This window comes from Nymphalis io, chromosome 9 (assembly GCF_905147045.1).
Source record: "Nymphalis io chromosome 9, ilAglIoxx1.1, whole genome shotgun sequence".
In the NCBI taxonomy this organism is placed as follows: domain Eukaryota; kingdom Metazoa; phylum Arthropoda; class Insecta; order Lepidoptera; family Nymphalidae; genus Nymphalis; species Nymphalis io.
Window position 1 is genome coordinate 10625946 of NC_065896.1, and position 16582 is coordinate 10642527.

The 16582-nt window shown below is 40.1% G+C and overlaps 2 protein-coding genes and 2 non-coding genes across 6 annotated transcripts in view; 3 read left to right on the top strand and 1 right to left on the bottom strand.

The window, feature by feature from the left end:
• The window catches only part of LOC126770530 (sodium-independent sulfate anion transporter-like), a 292448-nt gene that overhangs the window by 32265 nt on the left and 243601 nt on the right, over positions 1 to 16582 (top strand). The window lies entirely within an intron of this gene.
• Positions 1 to 16582, top strand: part of LOC126770498 (prominin-like protein) — a 46017-nt gene that overhangs the window by 23394 nt on the left and 6041 nt on the right. Inside the window, exons 2-13 of one of the 2 annotated variants that reach the window (XM_050489901.1) lie at positions 8034 to 8172; positions 8299 to 8424; positions 8514 to 8866; positions 9045 to 9166; positions 9395 to 9825; positions 10056 to 10160; positions 10300 to 10648; positions 10731 to 10919; positions 10989 to 11123; positions 11241 to 11399; positions 11472 to 11593; positions 15055 to 15105. In XM_050489901.1, the coding sequence (XP_050345858.1) occupies positions 8034 to 8172; positions 8299 to 8424; positions 8514 to 8866; positions 9045 to 9166; positions 9395 to 9825; positions 10056 to 10160; positions 10300 to 10648; positions 10731 to 10919; positions 10989 to 11123; positions 11241 to 11399; positions 11472 to 11593; positions 15055 to 15105 (2281 nt within the window). The remainder of the gene's footprint in view (positions 1 to 8033; positions 8173 to 8298; positions 8425 to 8513; positions 8867 to 9044; positions 9167 to 9394; positions 9826 to 10055; positions 10161 to 10299; positions 10649 to 10730; positions 10920 to 10988; positions 11124 to 11240; positions 11400 to 11471; positions 11594 to 15054; positions 15106 to 16582) is intronic. The other variant, XM_050489902.1, reaches the window with a different exon arrangement.
• Positions 1257 to 1328, top strand: Trnae-uuc (transfer RNA glutamic acid (anticodon UUC)). Its single transcript has one exon. It is a non-coding gene; the product is annotated as a tRNA-Glu (tRNA).
• Trnap-agg (transfer RNA proline (anticodon AGG)) lies at positions 5769 to 5840 on the bottom strand. Its single transcript has one exon. It is a non-coding gene; the product is annotated as a tRNA-Pro (tRNA).

Below are 16582 nucleotides of genomic sequence, written 5' to 3' on the forward strand. Positions count from 1 at the left end.
TACCCATATAATTATTAGTATCAGCTAATTTAAGTAAAGTGGCCAGCGAGTGCTTATATAACATTGTATGTGTTTAATTTATTATTATACCTTTCATTTAAAAAGTATGTCAAAAAATCATATTGAAATTTATAATAGTACCATATAGGTAAATAAAATGTAATTTTGAAACGTATATATAACTTATATAGTATCTAAAGTGCATCTTTCGCACAGTATATCACGATGTCCGTCAACGATGTAACCCTAAACGTGTGGTCATCATAATGAAGTACCAGCTACCCACGCACATTACCCACATGTGTTGAACTTTAGAGGTAATAACGCTAGTTAGGTAGCCGGGAGTCCTAGCAGCAGACAGGATCGGCGGCGGGTGGCGAGCGGCTATCGATCCGCTGCACTCTCACAAAGGGCTGCTGCTCTCCCCCTCCTGTCCCCACACCACCTCACCCCCGTCACCCGCCCCTCTCATCCTTCCTGGCGATAGACTGATCCCCGCCCCGCGAGTGCCGCGCATCTAATGGCGGTGCACGTCAACATCTTAACAACTTATTTTTATATCATGATTACGACGAATAACAAAATTATATTAAAAATATATATATGAAATAATCATTATGTACTTTTGACTCAAGGATTCAGTTCTATTTTTCGTATTGTTTTCGGGAATTTCAGTCTAATATTAAAGGTTTAGTAAGCCTTTGCTCAAAGTTTTCTATAAAATCAATTGCACGTATCTCTTAAATATCACAATGGTTTGTTAAGTCGCTATATTGTGAAAATAATAAATATACATTCACAGTTATATTTTGAGTAAAGATTGTTCTAGTATTCTAGGTCGAAGCTATATATTTATTATGACAGCACTAGATCTATTTTCTCAGGTTTATATAATAACACATTTACACGTGTAAGCTCTTAAGATTTTGCCTACAGGTAACACGACCAGTCTCTTTATGCCGAAACCAATATGTTATATAACATGGTAGATAAAAGCTATCGTATTACCAAGAAAAAGTGATGACCTTCAATCACGGTAACGGTACTTACAAGGTCTTTAGAGCTTAGTATTGGAACAATTATATATCGTACGGATTTGGCCATGTCTATTTTATTTTTAAAATTAAGTTTTCATGGTTCGTTTCTCGTTATATAGTTTTATTCAATGAGTTTTTGATTAAAGCAATCGAATACCAATAAACTCTATTTTTTCAATTTGTTAAAAACGGTTGCTAAAATTTACTTGTCCTATCATCTCCCGTATGGTCTAGTGGCTAGGATACCTGGCTTTCACCCAGGAGGCTCGGGTTCGATTCCCGGTACGGGAAAATGATTTTTTTTTTTTCAAACTTATTTTTAAAAATCAAATTTGAATTCTGGTTTCTTTAAAATTTAATTTGTTAGTTCTAAATCACTGATGTGGCGAATATTTTTGTTATATTAAAAAACGAATGGTAGCGGACATCTTGCCGGAAGTCATTACGGCTGTTTTCGAGTCCCATGATATAAATTTGTAAGTAGGTACTCTGAAATAAATTATTTTTGAAGTTTGTCCTTATGTAAGTGTTGTAGAAGAGTATGGACCCCTGAGACCAAAGTTCTCAAGACGACGCAACGGCCTAGAGCGGCAAACGTAATGACGTTGGAAATCCTCACAGGACGTTGAGGGTTCTTCGCGAGGTATTCAAGTACGGCTCACATTGCTGAAAGACGTATTATACCTTATGCTTAAGTTAATAACGTTTTAACTTCTCTAAAATTAAAAAAAGAAACAGCAACACCTCTCATGAAACATCGCCTTTGTCTACAAAACATCATTTTATTGAGTTATCGTGATTTAAGTTTAAAATGTGTTTATTTCTGATGTTGAGATTGACTTTAAAACGTTTCTTTAATCCTCTCACGTGATTGAAAACTGTCAATTTTTGCTTATCAACTATATGATATGCCCGCGGCTTCGACCGCGATTGAGGGAGGGGGTTAAGTAAGTTAAGTATCGATAAGTAAAAATTGGTTATGCATTTTCTCGATAAAGTAACTTCATAATGGTGAAAGATATTAAAATCGGTTCACTAGTTTCAAAGGTAATAGATAACAAATCGTTCCTCCTTATAATATTAGAACACGTACTACTACTATCAAGTGAATAATTTATGTTTTATCATAAAATAAATTTTTATGAAAAAAAAAACTATAATTGTTTTTGTATTTAAAATTATCGCGAACACATCGTCGTGATGGTATCTTTGAACGGTATCCCAACCAACGATGTCTAAAAATGGTCAATAAAGAAGTCGTAAAAATAACCATAGAAAGCAATTAAAATTGTAATACCTGCTGATAATTCTATTTCTATGCTGCCCGAAAACACTAAAGACAACACTTAGTTGTGATTCGTTTTTCGAAAGTGCTTTGAATGCGAAGGTATTCGCGAGAATTTATGTTTAAATAACAAATCTTGTGCTGACGTCATCTGACGCTCGAAATCTTACGCTTATTAGACTGACGCTCGAAGTCTCGGCCGTAACTCCTATCGTCTACCGAATGCTAAGATGTACACATAAAAAAAAACGGTATTCCAAAGAAGTTACCGTTAAATTATATTAATTTGACAAAAGCCGACATTTTATGAACAAACGGCGTCACATTATGATTTTTGAATAGTATTTACATCCGAACACTAAAATATATTGCTAAAAAAATGGAATGTACCGATATATTCATTCAATAACTGTTCTTATTAATGGCTCACCTTGTTCTCAATTCGTGAACAAAATCGATCGGAAATGCGTTACGACTTGTTGTGATTTGAACGCTGGCTATGTTTAAATCTGATGTTCGAATTATATAGTATTTAGACGAAGATAATTACATAATAGTTCTCAAACTGTGTTTCAATCACTTTACAATTTACATTTGACATGGTGTGATATGTGATAATGTGAATTTGTGAGGACTCAATGCCTGAAAATAACACGTTCTTCAAAGATATAGTGGCAAAAAGCTTGCTTTAAAAATAATCTTAAAAATAATTAAATAAAAGCAAAGCAAATCTGTTCAGTCGTACTTAGAGTTTAATTGCACAGTTTATAATTTAACTTGGGTGTTAATAATGAGCATGAGTAATCATTATGTATTATTAACACATAAATATCGAAAATTGCTTTCAGTATGAAACAGAGAGGACTTTATATCCCAAAAATATTAGGACACGAGAATATTTTGATTAAATTCTAGCAAATACTGAACTTAAAGCTGAAATTGTAATAACTATTGTAATATATCCTAGATGATATTATTTAAGGTATTATTTCGAATTAAATATTTTCCAAAATGGAATGTGCTTGGTTCCGGACAATTATAGCCGACAACTAACTTCTGTGTGCACGGATTGACAAAATATACAAACGATTCAGCCTCACCGATACAGATATGTATTATCATACGTAAGTGAACTCGAGTGGTGTATTGTACTGAGATCACGTGTTTAGATACGTTACGTACTGTGTTGTGTAACGAACGTATAAGCCAGGTAACGCGGTAGAGGACGGCAAGCAGAGCGCGACGGCCAAGGTTCCCGCGATGATCATACTTATTGTTTACTTGTCTGATTATAAAAATATTATAATCAGATACCTCATAGCAGTTATACGTAGTATACTTTAAAAGTCGTGTTAAATTACGATTAATTAGTGGTACTAACATACGAATAAGATGTTTTCTAAAAGTTTGACCTGAGGCATTAAAATTTGATACTGTATTAGATGTAAGCACTAAATATGTAGGCTGACCGTGAATTGTTTTATCAGAGCGGGACATACATACATTACGTTATAGTTTTTAGACAAAATGCATGTACAATACAGTTATGGATATTTCAAAACCGGTAATTTGCTCGGAACTGTCACTGTCAGCTGCTGGACTGGTTTTTAAGGCTTTTTTAGAAATTGTCAGTTTGAAAGCGACTTCAAAAAAGGAAGAGGTTTTCAATCCGGTTCTATCTTGTTTAATGTTTGTTACCTCAGAATCCGCCATTTTTAAACCAATGTCGAAAATTCTTTTATTGTCTGGGAGAGTATACTTTATGCATGGTACCATTTAAATATAAAAAAACACAAGAGTGAAAAAATAGAGGTTGACTTTGATGAGATTTAATTTATTTGATGTCACATTGGTTTTTTAAACAGATAATAATTAAACCAGGAAAACAAAATGTTATTACATGTGTCGTTGTTAATGTTATATTTTACATATTGTAGGCCAACGAAATATTCGCACGCTTCTTTCTCACTATCTTGTTTTCTAAATGTTCCCGAGTTGATAGTGTGTATTTATACACATATGTAAGTATGTGTGCATGAACAACAACATTCGCCAGTAGATCTTTTTAACCAGCTGACAGTATAAACCAGTGCTGATATGAGTTTATTTTTTAATTTGAATAAACAACATTGGATGTGATAATAAAGTTAATAGCTTTGGAAAAATTATAACTCAAGAAGTTTTTTTAAAATGAATTTCCTATCGGCAACATCTTAAGGATCATAGGAAAATTAAACACCAATTTCAATATATCCAACTTTAAAAATAACGAACTTCCATACAAATTTGTAATACATACATATATCCTATTTAAAAGCCCCAACGAAACCTCCAAACACGCGAGTTCATCGAACTTTTATTTACAAACAGAAGTCTAAACACTAATTTTCATAACGGAACTTCAAAAATGCGATGTTTTATTTAAACTTTGATTCCGTATTTAACTTTCGCGCGTCAAAAAAATAGTGCTTACATATTTTTTATTTTATTTTTTAGAATAGGAATGCGGACGAGCATGTGGGTCACCTGATGGTAAGTGGTCACCAACGCCCTTAGACATTGGCATTGTAAGAAATGTCAACCATCGCTTACATCGCCAATGCGCCACCAACCTTGGGAACTAAGATTTTATGTCCCTTGTGCCTGTACACTGGCTCACTCACCCTTCAAACCGGAACACAACAATATCAAGTACTGCTCTTTTGCGGTAGAATATCTGATGAGTGGGTGGTACCTACCCAGACGAGCTTGCACACCAGTATATACCCTACCACCAGTATATATGTTATATTATATATAACTTGTGTTAATTATAATGCTTTTAGATCTGACGTTTTAAGTTGTGCGTTGTTTATCAATAAGAATGTTAAGACTTCATTAAGTATATAATATTTGCATTTGCTATTTCGTTTGTTTAAGTTTGTTAAAGTTCAGCATATAAAGTGCCTTTCATTTACTCTGACGGTGAGGTGGTAGAGCGCTACCAACGGAACTTACGATGTTTATATCACACTCATACCCCTATGTCAGCTGTCTCCATATCAATTATGAATTATTATATTATATGAATTATGAAGTTAAAAATGTCTAGCTAAAAGCCTAACATATAATGTTATTGTTAATGACAAGTTCTACATTGTAAATAATTTTATACTTTAACTTTAAACTAACAAAATTATTATAGAGATAGAATCAACAAAAATTAAATAGACTTAACGACGATATACAAACATTTTTTATTGGTGTTTTTTCATAACTTATTTAGAACGAAAAACTAAACTTCGTGTGTTAGGTATTAAAAAAAATTTTTTTTTCTAAATATGTATCTTATGTACTACAAAGAGTTAAGAAAAATATATTTATTTAATTACCGATATGATAAATATTTTAATAAACAGTTTGCTTATTTATATCAACTAGTAATAAATAAAAATTAAAAAAAGTTTGGGCTCGTCCGGGATTTGAACCCGGGACCTCTCGCACCCTAAGCGAAAATCATACCCCTAGACCAACGAGCCGCTTATACATCTTGGTAAAATTATACACCGCTAGCGTAACGGAGGCTTAATAATAGATATTATGAATAATTAAATATTTATGCTTTAATATTTCGAAAATATTACTGTTCATTGCCTTTGATATGATTATATGTATATTTGTATCATGTGTATATTAAATTTAATTCCATAACATGACGAACATTTTTAAAAAAAGAAACGCATGGTCCTTTCGTGTATACATATGCTTAAATATTTTCCGTGTTATGTCGTTGAAAATACTAATTAATAATGTTCAAATTAAGATTAACAGTGGACCACGTCCGGCGGAGACAGTAAATTTTATTGGCCTAAACAGGCTATCGCTCTGTCCTACATCTGAATACGGACGATTATCAACTCTAACACATGATATTTAGGACGCTTTTTCATTACGTTGACCATACTATTGTTTTATTAGAGCAAGCACGATGAGAGCAATTGAAGACAGTCCGAACTGAATACAGCGATAACTCTTAGCTGTTAAATAATTGCTCATTAGCGTGATGCAATGCCTCCGAGCCGCGGCTGCGACCAATTAATCAGATACCAACAAGCGACACTTGTTGCTTTACGTGTTGTAGACGATGCATGTTGCACGAATAATTTAACTGTCACTTGAGACTAGTTCGATCTACTTCAGATAAATCATCTGTTTTATATAGTTATTTAGTAATTATTATATGTATATATACATGTATGTTTTAACTATGTTATTTTAAATATCGTGAAAATTTCCGATAAATATACCATTGTGACCGCTTTGCTTTGCTTTACAACGATTAGTTTATTTGAATAGGTACCACCCACTCATTAGATATTCTACCGCAAAACATTAATACTTAGTATTGTTGTATTACGGTTTGAAGGGTAAGTGAGCCAGCGTAACTACAAACAAAAGGGACATAATCTTAATTTCGAAGGTGGTGCATTGTTGTTGTTCCAAATTTGACTCTTTGTATATGTTTTTGGATGTACGTTAATAGTCAGTCGGAACAAACAATTTTAAAGGTATAGATATAATGAGACTTGGGGTTAACCCCCTGTGGGTGGAGTTTGTACTCTATTAATATGAACAGACCGTTATCTTATCTCGTAAGAACAATAAACGGATGTACGTCATATTGTCGCGGAGTAGGTAGAACAAGTTACTCGGTTAGCTTCTTAACGACGATGTTCCGCTCTAGAATAAGAACCGGTCTGGTCGAGAGACCGGGGGCCGCTTTAATGTCACCGCCTCGTGTGCTACATAATATCAATGATGTTAAGGATTTATAAAGATTATGATGAGGTAGCCCGTTTTTTTAAAATATAATTAATGAACACGTTGATAAGTTCTTAATTGTGGTTGTGTGTAATTTAATTTTGCTTAGTTTTTTTCATTGATACTCAAAAATGATTTTATGCACTCCCTGAATACCCAGTATTTGTGAATCCTAGGTGGGTGCCAGATTGTCCGTTAAAATGGTGTATTGGCAGTTGGTCTGATTCTGCGGACCTTTTACACGTTAGAGTTGTCGCCTGCTCACCAGTCTCCTTCTAGAGAGCGGGCCCGCGGCCTCCTACATACTTCCTTCTTTTCACCGAGATAATTAACGATTGTATTATATTTATAAAGTATAAAACATTATTGAAAAGATTGGTTTATTAATTATTTTATAGACAATAATACACGTCCTTAGAATCGTATGTATTTACAAATCGACCGCTTTGCCTGTTAATGCTTCACAAAAACATGGATTTGTAAAAACATAAATGGGTATGAAAGATTCGCGCCGTCCTAAAACCCTGCGATGGCCATCCTATGTATAGGTATCGCTTTCACATAGCGCATCTGTCGCCCTCTTGGGTGCGGTGCTCCTCGCGCTTGCGAACCTGGATTGCTCCTGTACCCAGAGTAGAGGAGAAACTCGTCTCGAACCCTACCTTCTCCTCACTCCAGTCCATGATCACTTTTACCAGAGGTTATTTGTCCCTCCTCGACTACTACTCGAAGGTAGGATGTGTTTCGACTCTGCTAATCTGACTAGGAGCAATCCATGTGACACCGCCGTCGCAATTCAATGAAACAGTTTTATACAAGTGTTATATAAGTTCAACAACATATTAGGATCAAGTCATAGCTTATACAAAATTACAAACATATCTAAGCAACAAACGTTTGTCCTTTCGCAGGGATTGTGTCTGTATCCGACGGGCACGTGGAGTTTGCATCACCTCGGGAAGAATGGCGCACCCTGCTCGCGCACTACGCAGGCCCGGTGGCGGTGGCGGTCGTTGTGTTGCTGCTGGTTGTGCTGCTACCGCTTACTGGGTGAGCATTAATATTTGCTTTATTATGAAAGTGAAATACCGCTAAGGGGACCAAGACTATATTTTTTTAAACCGTAATAAACAATAATTTTCATGATTCATTTTATGATTTCTCTGATACTTTTAGGTTGTTCTGGTGCTGTTGCCAATGGTGCAGAGTGGGGCGTCGTCGCAGACCTTTTGATCGAAAATATGACGCTTGTCTTAAGGGTATCCTGGCGATCGTGTTCATCGGTCTCCTTACATTGTTCCTGTAAGTTTTATTTATCTATGCCGTATACTGTAGAGATTAAATTGATGAACCCGTAATTGAACAGTGTCGAAACGTTTTTTTGCTCGCAGGTTCGGGGTGGTGTGCGCTTTCGCGACGGACTCTCAGATAGAGAGCGGCTCAAGCGCCACACCAGAGGCTTTGCGTGGTGGTCTGCGTGACGCGCGGTCGTTTCTCGACGCGACGCAAGCGCACGCGCGCCACTTGCTCGTTGACAACTACCGCGAGTTGGAGGAACAGCTGGCGGCCACGCTGACGGGAAGCGGCCGCGCCGTGCTGCGCAAGCTGGACGACTTTACGAGTGCCACGTCCGTGCGTAAGCTGAGCCATATGGCGGCGCAGCTGGAGCGCGTGCCGTCCGAATTGCGTTCAGTTCAGCGTGCCACAGCGGATCTGCGTGCGAGTGCAGAGGAGCTCAATGCTGGTGAGATTTGCTACTTTCAAATAGTGTACATTTGAAAAATATTATATTATAAACAAAAACAAAAAAAACTGAGTATAACTTGATTGTAGTATTTAAATTAGAAGCACATTTGATAAGTTTGATCACTTTTTTATAATTATCGACTCGAGTCTTGATTAATATGTGTGTTCGTTTGAAGGTCTGCGCCAAGTAAAGTCCTCGCTATTACGCACGTTGGCGCGCTGTCAGGAGCGTCAGTGTGTGCAGCTGCAGGAGAAGTACAAAATAGGACAGCTCGATACAGACATACAGTACAACAAGGTGAGTTGTGAAGCGTAGGCTCGATACTAGTTTTACCTGTACAGACAAATTGAAAAGATAATGCTAACCTTATTATATTATTATTCATCGCATTCATGGATAGATGCTGGACAAGTATTTCCCAACGGTATGTAGTTATTTTTTTCTCAAAATAACTGTAATCTTATTCCCTATTCCTACCTATTCGGCTCGGTCGCTAAAGATATGCGTTTGCGTGCGCGTCCACAGATCCCGGACGTTTCGGAGCTGCTGCACAACGTGACGCAGCTGGTGGACGGCGACATGCGCACCGAGATCGCGGCCGGGCTGGAGGTGTTTACGGGCATCAAGCGCACCGTGGACCAGCACATCCCGCGCGTGCGCGACTCCATCACCGCCACGGGGCAGCGCCTGGCGCGCGTAGCCGACGAGCTGACGTGGGCGGCCGGCAACGCCAGCGAGCAGCTGGGCCGCTCGGGCGCGCCCGAGGCGGTGCAGGACGTGCTGCGGCGCTACGGGCCATACCGCAAGCACGTGACGCGCGCCGGCGCCGCCGCGCTGCTGGTGGTGGTGTGCATCATGTCGTGGGGGCTGGTGTGCGGCGTGTGCGGCAAGCGCCCCGACGCGTACGGCGCCAGTGACTGCTGCAACAAAGGCGCTGGCTCCTCCTGTCTACTCTGGTATGGGGATTACTCTTTAAAACATATATAATTATTTAATATTACATACATTAGTATACAAATTATATATAGTAAAGCAGCAACGGTTTGTAAATGTGCCATTGCTGAACAGAGGCCTCATTTCTTCATGATAGAATTCGGCATGGCGGTACTACAGTACTACTAAAATTATTACGTAATTGTGTGTTTATCCATATCCATCATTTGAGAGTGAACGATTGTGTCCGCAGCGGCATGTGCGTGACGTTCGGTATCGGCGGCGGCATCGCGCTCATGCTGCTGGTCTACTTCGCGGCCGGACTCGCTGCCCAGCGACTCGTCTGCGATCCTCTCACGTAAGTAAGCCTTATAATAATTTGTTATAATGACACAACGTTTAGATGATACTAATAGTTGAGATTAGATGTGACCGCAGTAGTCTGCGATCACATCTAGGCCGTTGAGCTCGCCTATCAACTATTACTACACCCGCAGTGAGCCGCGAGACAACCGCGTGTTCGCGGACGTAGAACGCTTCGTGCAGCTCGAACGAGTGCTGTACGAGGAGCGCCTCGACCCGGACTTTAACCTGACGTCGGTGCTGCTGGACTGCCACCGCAACCGCACCATCTACCGCACGCTGCAGCTGCACCGGCGCTACGACCTGCAGGCGGTGCGCGAGGAGACGGCGGCGCAGGTGGCGGCCAGCGTGGCGGCGCTGCGCACGGACTACCCGCCGCGCGGCCGCCCGCTGCGCATCCTGTCGCCCGCCGCGCGCCGCAAGCTGGACCTGCTCGCCGACACCGGCCTCTCCGACTTCGACTTCGACCGCATCCTCTACGCGGTGAGACTCAGCTACGTTATGCACTACGAGCGACGGTGTCTCTCCATTCCTCTACTTGATGTCGACACGATCACGATTACAGTTGGAAACGAACATGACATCTCTCTCGCTGGACGGGCTCTCCGCGCAGCTGGAGAGTACGGCGCGAGCGCTGGCCCCGCGCGGGGGCTTCGCGGAGGTAGCGCGCGACCTGCGCAGCGCGGCAGAGCACCTCGCGAGACTGCACCGCGACGTCGTGCGGCCCATGCTGCAGCGCACCGCGCAGCTCAACGTGAGTCCGCCGGCGACCGTGTAACCCTCCGCCCCGCCACTCCTTGTGTGACCGACGATTTCTGCGCAGGCTACGGCGTCGGAGCTGCGTGACGTGTTGCGCTTCAACCAGTCGTCCCTGAAGGAGGCCATTCACTACCGGATTCGCGATACGACCGAAGTCGAGCTTTTCCTGAATACACAGGGACCCGATCTCGTTCAGAACGTGAGTATGCGTCCGCCGCGTGATAAACCCGTCAAAATCGTAACGATTGAGTGATCTCTCGAACGTAGTTGTCTGTTGCTACATAATAATAATACAAACATACTTCGACGTTGTCAGCTGACGCGCGACTTCGCGGAGACCATGGGCGCGCGGCTGCAGGAGTACCTGTCGATGGTGACGGACGCGGTGCAGTCGGACGTGGGGCGCTGCGGGCCGCTGTCGCACGCCTTCAACTCGACGCGCGACGCGGCGTGTCGCGCCGTGCTCATGCCCGTGGTCGGTGCTCGCACAGCGGACGACGACGTTACCGCGTCTATCGCTCTCTAACGCTGTTCGCTCGCCCCACAGAACGGCTACTGGATCTCGCTGGCTTGGTGCGTGGTGCTGTTCGCGCCTCTGCTGGTGGTGGCGCAGAAGCTGGCGCGTCTGTACCGCCATCCGGACCCGTACCCCGGACCGCTCGTCGAGGCGTACGTACCCATATGACTCACTATACATCTCCTACCGACATCACAGACACCTCGCCACTTGCACACGAATGTGATGGACCGAACATATGTTAACAAAATTAAGTTTTCATAACCAGTTATAGAAACGTTTATAAATTCGGTACATCATATACTCAACATTATAAATGATTCAATATTATCATATCATAACTGCCTTCTATTAACCGTATAATTAAAAACTGATACTGACATTTTAAATTATCATTTCAACATAATATGTTTTAATAGAAGGAATTTATGCTTTACGAAATATATTTAAGTACAAAATACACATTAATAAACAAACACAGTATTATTTAAGAGACGGAATGAATATATTGAATTAATGATATAATGTTAACCAGATATCACACTAAAGTATTCCAGATTCAATATATTTATGCGTAATGTTATTTCTGTTTAATTGTAACGATAACAGTTTTAGCAGGAATTGCAGAGAATCTTTAAAAATAAAGCGTATATTTAATTTAAGTTGTTGAAATTCAAATAAAATAATATAACGATTTTTTTTTAAATAATTACCTTGAATGAAATAAATTGTTTGTCTTTATTGATTCTATGCGATTGATTCTATATGACATGGTGTTTGCAGCTCGTTATCATAATTATTTAAGAGTTTAACACACTTTGCGATCAAATCAATGCGGAAGTAAACGCTAATTTGAATCAAATTTCAAGCAACGGTCACACTTTTTTGGAATGCGAACGACGTAATATTTTGTAGTAATTATTTCGGATAGGTGTGGCCGTAGCTTTATAAGATTTTCCCGCGTTGCTGATGTGTACGGCTCGCGCGCGTAGTGTGTTCAATTTCTTACGCAATGAAATGCGAACTCCATCTTTTGCTACCTAGATGTAAGTCATTCATCTACCATTTTTTTTTATTGTTTTTGTTGGAATCGTGTGCAGTTTTCTAACACTTAAACAAATGTGGCTATTTTGTTCATAAACAAAATCGTATCGTGACGCTGCATACGATCCGCGTCTGTGTTCTTTTAATTTATTATCTTTAAATTTTGTTATTATTTTTTCTTTTTTTATATAATTTGAGGTCTGTTCTACTGTTCCCTTGGTTACTAAGTTTGTTACCTGATTTGGGTTTGTTGTGCACCACCCTCATTCCTGTAATGTAGTGAATGGAATCGCCCCTTAATCCATTAATTTCCGAAAGCACCAGTCTAGCCCTAGTGTTATGTTCGGGCTATTATTGTATTCGAGGAAGTGGGAAATTGAAACAAATTGTATTTTAATCATATTATAATTTGTAACTATTTAATATATAAAAAAATTAAATCCCGCTCTCTCGTGTTACACGCACAAGTCTATGCAGAGTCGATGTTACGTTCCGATAAAATAACGAGCACTGTGTGGTTGAAGAGCCGAGTAACGCGTTATTGTTAACCGTTCAGAGAGTTCGGGTCTCGGTTCAATAATACTATCTACTCAAAATTGTGATCATATCTACCGGTGTTCTACGTGAGACGAAGAACAGCTTAGAGGGTAGTGAAAATATTTATCTATTTAGTAGATAGTTTTCTAAAAAATCTCGTTTTTATTTACTTCTTCAAATTTATTTTAATTTGATTTCACTCACCGCCATCCTAATAATAATCTACGGTGAAGAGCCGCAATCGATCTCGACGGAATACCGCAAGATCCCAAGTAAATCCGTTTAGCCTGGCCGCACATGTTAGGTTACCTCGTTTAAAAAAAAAAATTATGTTCGGTTATAACTGCATCGTGGCGTTTGTGTCAAATTGCCGAATTAGTATGTTACACGCTGTGGCGTGTAACATATTATATACGAAGCCGCAAACATGTTCGGTTCGCTCGTACGGTTGACTAGCGCACAGCAGCTAGCGTGTGCGGCCAGACGGGCCTCGTCGCTGTGGGCGCCGTGTCGCATGTCGTGTTGTGTCGCAGCGCGGGCGGGGCGCGGCGACGGCGCGGCGCGCGGTGACGCGGCGTGTGCGGTAACTCGCAGGCGGCGCGCGAGCTCGCGTTCAGACGTTAGTTATTGTGCTCGCGGTATTTGACGCGATCTCGTACTCGACCGTATGTTTTGATTTTGCGTATTCAAATTAGCTAATATTATAAAGTATCGTCGGTATGGTTTAGTTCACTCACTGTTTATCGCTCGAGACGTGTGCTCTTCGACCCCATAGCGGCTTGCACCGATCCCGCAACGTTCCCTGGCTCGTTGGAATATAACCTCAGTAGTAGACATTTGTCAGTCGTTTTCGTTTAAATTTTTACATTGTATGATGTCCCAGGATGACAATGCTGCCGTGGCGTGTTAATTCTAGTAATAACAGTGTTATAAACTCTTAATAGAGTTATCATTAAAAGTAATATGGATAAAATTATATTAACAGCAAAACTTTCTGGGACAGCATCTTTGTAATAATTAAGTTTCTTTAGTTTTGCGAGTGTAATAGACATATAATATTTTAAAATATAAACAATTATTGTTTACAAATGTTCTGTTTTTTCAATGTGTTGGATAGGAGAGAAAAATGTCTGTCGACATTTTCTTTTCGAATTGAATACGAAAATTATTCTTTTCGATTGCAATACGATTTATTTTGACGTCGTTTTAAATGTGAATGACGTTAGCGAAATATATTTTAATGCATGCATTTCAATGAGCCAAGTTTTGAGTGATTCGACGTCGTGTCGTTGTCGTACGTAGGTCCCTAACCTGTAGTACGGGCTTGCTGTTGCTCGCTAGTCCATAACCATGTATTGCTTTCCTTACCCGCGGTTATATGCAAACCCAACATAGCCCGCAATGTATTGCGAATTTGTAGACGATGTACGTAGTATATAGACTTGCGTTAACTAAGCGTGCAGTGATAGAGGTAATTTTTGTTTGATAGTTTTTATCTTCTTTTGTTTTATTCATCAAACATTAACACAACGACACACATGTTCGTCTTCAGTGCCAGTAGTTGTCACGAATTAAAATAATGTGTCGTTTAAAACAGGAATATTTACGTGTATAGAAGACGATTTAAAATAATTCACCTATATTTACATCAAACGTTTCGATAGATTTATAAATGTTTAAGGTTTAAAATAAAGCGATACTAAATTTAATTTATGTTAATTATTAAGTAGCATAGTTATGTTAAAGTAGATGAAACTTAGAGGCATTTATTGCAAACTATATTATTCATGTTTTTTTTTGGTTATCCCCGATAATTCCTCGTCCGAATCTCTTATGTGTGTGTATATGCAACACCTCATAAACTCGCCAACGAACTGATGAAGTAATGGCCATTTAATCTGTCAACCATTCGATCATCTACCAGATCGGTAACTCGGTACAGTAGTCGATGTTGTCGATCACACGAGAGTTCGTAGCGTGTAAGAGGTCGGGCGCGGTCCGTGGCGCTAACCGGCTCTGTTGTCTGTTGCAGCGAGTATTTGTATGACGCGTACGCGGACCGCGATAACGTACCCCTCGCCAAGTAAGTGCCCTCAAGCATGCGCTCACAAGCATTCGCTACTCGCTTCTCGCGTGCACGCGGCCTTACGCGCAACCTTCACTCGACTTCTGCGTTCGTTTAGAACTTTCTACACCGATTAGAATACGACGTAAAGCCGGGTGCACATACGAGTTCTTTCTATGCATGGGTTAAGGTTAGGGCTACTATCGAAATTGGTAATCTTTCTCAGTAATATTGTAATAAAAATATAATTTATTAACATTCCGTTTAATAATAAGTTATGGAATCAATTGTAACAGTGCTATATTAGTTATAAGAAGCATGCGTTAAGGAACTGGCATGGTACTGTGATGTGCATGCGAGTCCCGCACGAGGATACCCAACGACAGACTTTTAAATTATGTTTAGTTCTTACTTTTAGTTTTTTCCTTTCGTTTTCTCGGTAGGTGATAGGACCGCATTCTAGGTTTAATTTAGTGTTCATGGGACTCGAGTAATACGGAATCGTAAACTGCCATCAATATTAAAATATAAATATATTTCGACCATATTGTCGAGTCCATCTATTAGCCGACGTGGTCCGAATCGCGCATGCCAGTTTTATACGCGTACGAGTCATCCCATCGCTAGACGATAGCCGTCGAACATAGCATAGTTATAGAGACGTAGTCAGTCGTAGCGGGCATGCGCGATCGTAACACGTGCGTGCGCAGAGGGTCCAAGCGCAGCACGCTCGACATCGAGGGCAAGATAGCGGAGTGGCGCGGCCGCAACCACGCGGCGGACGAGGGCGCGGGCGCGGGCGGCACGCGCGTCGTGCTCGAGGGCCGCGACGTCGTGTGCCGCCTGCTGCCCGCCGCGCCCCCCGCGCCCCCCGCCGCGCTCATCGACGACCTCAAGACGCGCCTCGACGCCAAGGACGAGGACAACGAGTCCGGCATACACGAGTCCGAGTAGACTCCCGAACGGAACTTCGGATTTTAGTAGAGCGGTGGTTGAATCAGCGTATCGTAGTTTTGTTAAGTTTTTTTTTAACATTTTGCTCGTAGTATTTAAATTGAAACCGAGCGTACGCGATGTTTATAAAAAGATTCATCATGATTCTCGCGTTCGGTGAATTGTTGAAATTTATAAATTCAAGTACGATAGATAATCTTTTCTAGTAGGTATATGATATAATCATTACTTTTTGAATGTTTTCGATTTCTAAATTTTAAGTATTTCCATTTTTAAACTCGTGAATGGAGTGTGCCATTTTGAGTGGTCAGTTTTTTAACATTAAATATTTTAGACCTAACAAGGTTATAAATATTCTTGTAAATTTTTGACATTTTGTAATATATTGTGACAGTTCGTATTGTTCTTACAATTTTTATAATTAACGTATTAAAATATAAAGGTTAGGGAAAATGTTTTAAAAAAAGTTTGCCTGAAATTTAGCGACTGATTGTGTGACCAATTTATAGTAGTCGACTAGTCGAGGCATAATTTCACTTCG